General features: G+C 43.4%; 1 protein-coding gene across 1 annotated transcript in view; it reads right to left on the bottom strand.

Moving 5' to 3' along the window:
- Positions 1-1,120: 1,120 nt before the first annotated feature.
- Positions 1,121-7,799, bottom strand: part of ccser1 (coiled-coil serine-rich protein 1) — a 113,882-nt gene continuing 107,203 nt past the window's right edge. The window contains exon 11 of the mRNA XM_069523615.1: positions 1,121-6,825. Coding sequence (XP_069379716.1) covers positions 6,016-6,825 — 810 coding nt within the window. The 3' untranslated portion in view covers positions 1,121-6,015. The remainder of the gene's footprint in view (positions 6,826-7,799) is intronic.

The following is a 7,799-nucleotide window of genomic DNA, read 5'->3' as shown; positions in this document are numbered from 1 at the left end:
CTAACTACTCAACTAACCAAATCACGAGCTGACTGACTGATTGAATTTACTTTATTTGACACATAAGCTAACTAAAGACAAACAAAAACAAGAAAATAAATAAACATTTCCAATTCATTATAATCTTATGGACAAATAACAAAAACAAAGACAAATGAAAATATGAGAATACAAATAAGAGACAAATAATAAAGGAAAATTAAAACATGCCAGGGATTTACATAAAAACAATCAGACATTACCTTTGAGGGTGTACAAAAATCTATCAAGAAATTAGCAACTACAAGTACAACAATGTGCCTGTGCATGATTAACTCACACATAAAACACAAACAAAAAAAACTTAAAAATAGCAATAATATAAATAAATAGATTTATCAATATTGACTCCAGAGCTGCACATGAGCAGATAGGTAATGGATGGATAAATATATAAATAGAAAAAAAGTCTGTCATAACATCATCAACACTAATTGAGTGAGTGTGCACAGGTCCTCCCCAAGGGGTAAACAGTCAAGTCTACATCCTTCACACACACACACACACACACACACACACACACACACTCTCACACACACACACACTCTCACACACACTCTCACACACACACACACACACACACACACACACATTTGTCCGCACTAACTCATTTGAACCTAATTGATTTTCTAAACACTTCCATACTTTATGGCCTCTGCCACATGAAAACTCACTCCAACACTGTCGGTTGGAGGCTAAATGTCAAACGAGGTGAAAATCACTTGTCTGTACTCTCTGCTGTGTACAACCTTTTAAAGTCCACTTGAATGTCGAAGCTGAACGAAAAGTTTTCTCTTTTCAAGCGATGGCTCCAAAGATTCTTTATTCTGTGCTTTATTCTAATCTTCTTTCGCTCTTTGATTCCGTTCATGCTTTTCTTTACAGATTTGTGAAGCCAAATCTACGCAGCCTGAGAGATGGAGCCAACGTTATATTCAGCATCGCAGGGTCTTTTTTAAAAAGTGACAGAAGAATCCATCTTTCTTTCTTGGCTTCAATACGTCCCAGTTATCTCATAGACACACCTTATTTAAAGATGAAAACTCTGACGTTAGTAATGGAAAGTCACAATCTCCACAAGAAATTTTCATCTATTTTATTTGTATTAAATATTAACAATAAGCAGACAGTGGACAGAAATCTTTTGATAGGACATTTCTCATGTGAACAAACAACTGTGAGTGACAAAAACTATCTCAGACAGAAACTGAAGAGAAATACTTTGGGTTAACACACACTGAAAGTCTTTTTTTGACCGTAAATAAGCCCATCAGACATTTCTTTGTTTGGGATGGATTATCCCTAATGAATGTGTGAGCTGGTTATGAGCTTATCGCTGGTCAGAGGCTCAGTATGAATCCATACCCAACAGTTTCATATACTTAGACGCAGAAGAAAAAGAACAGCTTTATAGATTATCATCAATCATCATTTTTCTGGCACAGTTCGGCAAAAGTTTGGAAAGTCAAGTCTTTCAAAGTCATAGTGCAAAGGCTGGATTTTAAGGGGGACGGGCACAGTGGGATAAAATCAGGGACTCGGAGTCAACTGGCCTTTACATGTAAATTTAGCATGGGAACTGAGGTTAACATTAGATTCCTTCAGTTTGTCACATTTGTTTTGTGATGTGTAACTACAGCCTGAGACGCTTTGGTAATACCTCAGACCTCCGACTGCATTTGACATTTATCAATGGAAAAAAAATCTTAAACATTTTTGTCAACTTTTAATCTCTTAAGTGCCAAACAAGCAACATACTGAATGTCAACCCTAATTACTCAGTGTCAACATCAACATTTTCAATAACTTATGTACAATTATACAATCATTCTTTACAGAAAAAAAAGAATCCTAGTTACAGTAAGCACATAAAAAAACTAGACAGTACAGTATCAGTGATTCATTAAAATCATAATAATATAATAATAATTTTCAATAATAGCATTTCCATCATGATTATTATCATGACAACTAGCTTCATTAGTTAGTGTCAAGATGCTTTTAGGAAACGTGTCTATGTCAAAAATATAAATAAGGCAGAAAAAATAAATAACAGTGAATGTACAACATGTGGCTAAGTAAACACAAGAAGTGAGGTTTGTTGACCCTTGTTTCCCACCAGTGAAATTCAATATCGTTCCACTGCAACGATTGCAAAGGTAAACACGTCTCAGAAAGACGACAGCTCCCACATTGGAACTGCCATTTCAGAAGTGGCCTTTTCCTCTCATGATATCTGACAGTAGCTGAAGCAAACATGGCGAAGAAATAAAGTGTGAGCGAACAGTGCAAACAGAGCCAAACGCTTCCTCATGACATTTAACCTGCGACACAGGCATCGATGAAGGATGGAAATAGATTTTCTTTAGAGGTTAGCCAGCAGAACGAGAACTGTTACCCTTCACCTGTAAACAAACCTAACAGGGGGTATTTAGTTCACATTAAAGCGGCTGCTCTGAGTTCAGGTCCTCAGGAGCCACATCGCTGCTGGCCGTCTATTCGACCAGGTAGTTCATTGCATTCAGCAGGTGTAAAATTACTCTCTAATTAGAAAACTGGAATGAGAATCAGCAGCGCTGCAGGTCCCAGCGCCCAGGACAGAGAGCTGCTCCAGCAGCATCTGTGACTGACACCGTATATGTGAGAATACAGGCTCTGGGTATAAGCAGGCTAAGCAGGAGAGAGAGGTGGAGGAAAGGAGAGACCTGGGACACAATGGAGGGGGAAGGAGGATGACAGGTTGAAAAGGAGGATAAGAACAAAAGTGAAGTGAATGCAGCAAAGAAGGATGCTGGGGAGACGGAGGGAAATAAACAGGGAGAGACTGAGGGAGAATAGAGATGGAATAAAATCGAGTGGGTGGAGAAAAAGTAAGGACAAAAAGAGAAGGGGTGATAAAAAGGGGGATAACATAGAGGAAGTATTGTGCAAATGAAGCAGACCAGATGGAGACTGGGTAGCTTTCACTAGTCGGATCAGGGCTGTCTTCCTCAGGGCTTTTCTTCACCTCTACCAGCTCCTCGCCTCATGAGATGTGCATTACAACACACACACACACACACACACACACACACACACACACACACACACACACACACACACACACACACACACACACACACACACACACACCACCACTCACAGTTCACACAACTCCCCCACAGCCAGGTACTTCTTAGAGACAGACAAGGTCAACAGCTTCTCCCAAACTTAACATTTTGTGTAGATGCTGAAAGCAGCTAACGTCCGGCCTGCACTCAGCAGCAGGGCAGGACCCCACCTCCTGTTCGAAATTATACGATTTGACCAAAATCCAGTGGGTGAAAGAACAGACTTTTTGATGGTTTTGTCAGCTCAGCAGCATATGTACACTCACCAATCACTTTATCAGAAACACCTCATGCAATTATGCAATCAGCCAATCGTGTGGCACCATAAAGTCTAATGTGTTAGATTAGGTCAGATGGAAAATATATATACTTTGACCGGGTCATGAATTGTTGGAATCAGGCGTGTTTAAGTATTTCTAAAACTGTTGAGTTAATTTGAAACAGTGTGAAGTACAGAAGTTCCTTGTTAATGCGGGGTTGGTAGAAAAAGGCCAGACTGGTCGGAGCTGGCAGGACGGCTGCAGTTCCTCAGAGAATCATCTCAGAATGAACAACATGTGAAACCTTAAGGTGGATGGGCCACAACACTATGTTGGGTTCCACTGCCCTCAGCCAAGAAATCTGCACTGGGCACCGTCTCACTAACACTGCTGAGCTGAAGACCAGAAAATGTTGCCTCTTCTGATAAATCTCAATTTCTGCCGAGCCACGCAGATGGAAGGTCAGAATTTGGCGTGAAGAGCATGAATCCGTGGACCCAGCCTGCCTCATATCAAAAGTCGGGCTGGTGGTGAGGGCAGTGCAGAAATGGTGAGGGGAATATTTTCTTGGCACACTCTGAGAATCTTAATACCAATAAATCATAGTTTGAAAGCCACAGCCTGACATCTGAGTGTTGTTGCTGACCACAAGCATTCATTTATGACCACAATATAGCCTCTTCTAATGGCTACTCCCAGCTTGTTGATGCTCCCTTTAACAAAGCAGGTTGTCTCAAACTCTTTTCACGATCCTGACAATGAGGTTCAGGTACTTTAATCACCTCAGAATCAATATGTCTGGGTTTAGCAGGACACCGTTGGGATGTGGTTAAGCAGGAGATTGGCAGCACAAATGTGCAGTTGGCAAATCTGCAGGAATGACGTGATGCAACATGAACCTGGATCTCAAAGGAAAGTTTCCGACATTTCCTGGAATCCAAGTCGTTAAAAACCTGACGGCAATATCCAACATTAGCATGGGGCTCCTTATGAAGTGATTGGTGAGTGTATAATCATTGTTCACACTGAGCACGTACTGGTGTATTTTCTCACTTATGAAATTGTGAAACGTCTAATGTGAATAAAGTTGTACGACTCAGCAGGTCATGGCAGTCACAGCGTTAATCTTACTCAAAAGATATTTGTCCCACTGTTCAAAACAAGATAACGGCTTGCCTAATTATACCAAACGCCATCTCGTTAGGTCAGTTTTTAAAAGGATAACCAACACATCTGAGATCAGGAAGATAAAAGAAGATCATACAGGGACTGGGTATCAGTGAAAAACGAAGTGCTGGTGCTTTTTTAAATGGGATATCTTATAAAATCGTGTTTGCAGTATATTTTCTTTCGAGCATTCGATCAAGTAAAAGAGTTTTCTGTCATTTTTCCTCACCAAACAGAATCCGATACTTCGCAATTAATTCCAATAATAAATTGATCGCGGAAAATCTGTGAGGTAACTATAACACCACGATTTGACACATTTGTTCCCTTTGGATTTCTAAGAATGGGTATTGACATTTAACAAAGCACCAGTATGTATCCCTGTTCAATACCCAGCCCTTAAAGAGGAGTTGAAGAGCTTCATTCCAAAACCTGATATACACGCACGCACGCACGCACGTACATTTTGGAAAAACATACACAATGCTGGTTGTTCTAAATCTGAAATAATTTTTCTCTTCACACACGTGTTCTGATCTTTTTCGCCAAGTGAATAATAATTCACTATAATGTTGATCAAATGACAATTTCTCACAATGGAACTCTTCATTTTGTATGGTCCTATTCTAACATTTCAAACACACATTGATTCTTGTATATAACGGGGGTAATATTGCAACGCTGTATTCCTATAAAAACAGTGGTCCAGTTACCCAGAGAGCGGATGTGATGTCTTAGTTATGTGGGATCGACAAGTTCTCAAAACACACATCTTCGAGGTCGTAGCATGTTCGATTCCCTTCTTGAAACACTGAGGTACTGAAACATTATCAAAAGACCCCCGCCCCCCTGTTGTTGCAGTAGAAAAGGCCCACTTGTATTTTCCTTACATTTTAAAAAGCATGCAGTAAAAGGGTAGTGGATGCAGATGTTCACCTAAACAAGTCTCCTAAGTGGACATCAAGGAATGTGGAGTGGATCTGACGTAGGGTTTTGGCAATGTGAGAATGAGTCCTTACAAGCACACTGGTAAAAATTATTAACATCAATGAATAAAAAATAAATCTCATCAACAAAGCACAAACAAATAGAAACCTCACGTCTTTGTCCTGGTGGAAAACCCTGTTATTTGTACAGATTGTGAAGCAGAGACATCAGTGGATGATGTCTCTGCCTGAGAATGTAAGTGTGTGTCTCTGTGGAAGGTTTGTGAGTCTCTGTGCTGCACTTTGTGTGTCTGTGGGCGTAAGCACATCTAAATTGTCAGCATGACACAACGTGGGAGTTCTGATAGACGGGTGAGTGCCTTTTTCATACTTGCAGCCTGTGTGCACCTGTGAATGATCGTGTGTTTAAGCGAGCAAACCTACGAACGAAATGTCAGCGAAGGGTTGGTGAGCACGGTGAAGGGGGGGGGGGGCGTTGATGTTCGCACGCTCTCAACTGTCTCGCTGTGTCAGAGCTTGCAATTCGGCAGTATGCAGGGAATGCTGGAGGAAGACATTTTTACGACTGTAGCTATGCAGGGACAGAGGACCTCGGGGTGGTTGTCCTAAACGACCTGTAAATATGGTGGATGAGGAGGAAGAAGAGGAGGCGGAGGAAGGTGTGGGGGGCGGAGGGGAGGCTTGGTCAGAGGATGAAACGCTTGGAGAGGGGCTTCCCCTGCTTGCGGGGCTGTGGAGGCTCGAGGAGGCACTGGCCCCGACCGCGCGGGGAATATGGCTGGGGGGGTAGTGCTCTCCTCCTGCTCTCCTTACTCCACCTGACAAACTACCTCCTCCTCCTCCTCCCACAGTTAATGACTCAGAAGAGGAGGACACCCCCTCTGGCTGCCTGGAGGACAGACATGGAATCACGGTGAGATTAGCGGCCGCCGAACCAGAGCCCGGGCATTGATTTGGATTGGGCCCCGGGTGTGACACTTGAAGCTGAGCTGGAGTACAAGGTGAGGCTGGGGCTGACGCAGTGGAGACAACAAGGGACAGGTTGGAGGAGCCTGTAGCCAGATTTGATGCTGGGTTACGGGCTGAAGACTGTGCCAGTGCCCCCTGGCAGTGGCGCTCTTCCCTGGCAGTGTGTCGCTCACAGGCAGGAGGGTGGCCGTGCTGAGGTGGATGGTGATGGAGGACGTGCTGGTTACAGAGGTCCCCTGCGAGTGCTGCCCCCACACCCCGCACTACCCTTCTGTCCCTTGGGGCCAGACTGCTGCTGCTGCCTAGTCCTGACCACCGGCCTGGATGATTGGTCTAAGAGGGAGAGAGAGAGAGAGAGAGAGAGAGATAAAGACAGATGTTAAAGAGACTTTGCTGTTTTCTCTGCACTTCTGCTGGTGTCTCTGTGAGTGTGTGACGTGTACCTGCTGTTTTTCAAGAATAAATCACTAAACATGTCCTGAGGGAAACACCGGGGACAGAGACAGGAGGACACAGACAGGCAGAAAGAAATAGAGAGACGGGCAGCATGAGCCCAGTTGTGTGTTCACTATAGATTGTTAATTGGGTGACATTTGGAGAATGATCCCTCTGGGCTCCTGCAGCTTGTTCTAATTGATTCTAAACCAACCGGAACCCAGCTCACTAAAGAACACACACACACACATGCACACCAATTAGGAGTCAAACAGGACAAGGTAACATCTGCATGTATGGAGGTAAGCACGATATGCAAAATCCCCCTCAAAAAGCAATAGGATCTCACTCTCTCTATCTCTTCTCTCCCTCCCACACACACACACACACACACACACACACACACACACACACACACACACACACACACACCCTATGGGGAGGATGGCACATAAAGCTCAATGGCAGAAACAAGAGCCACCTGTTCTCTTTCACACTCCACTGCACCCCCTTATGCAACATATCTCATCACTGTCCCCCTTCGCTCTCTCTCTCTCCCCATCTCCTCCTCTAACTGTCTTTCTCTCACTCACTCACACACTCATACATACACACACACACACACACACACACACACACACACACACACACACACACACACACACAAAGTCACACACACACACACACACACACACAGTCACACGTTGGGACACTAAAGTAACACAATCTCATCTGACACTGAAGAACCTCATGGGAGAAAAAGCCGAGTTGTCATTTGCCGACACAATGGCTGTGTGTTTCCCTGTGTGTGGCATGCATACGGATAAGCATGTGCGTGTGTAATTGAATGTGCACACATACCTTTTTATGTG

Source organism: Paralichthys olivaceus, chromosome 4 (genome assembly GCF_024713975.1).
Source record: "Paralichthys olivaceus isolate ysfri-2021 chromosome 4, ASM2471397v2, whole genome shotgun sequence".
Classification (NCBI taxonomy): Eukaryota; Metazoa; Chordata; class Actinopteri; order Pleuronectiformes; family Paralichthyidae; genus Paralichthys; species Paralichthys olivaceus.
This window is presented reverse-complemented; position numbering and strand designations above follow the sequence as displayed.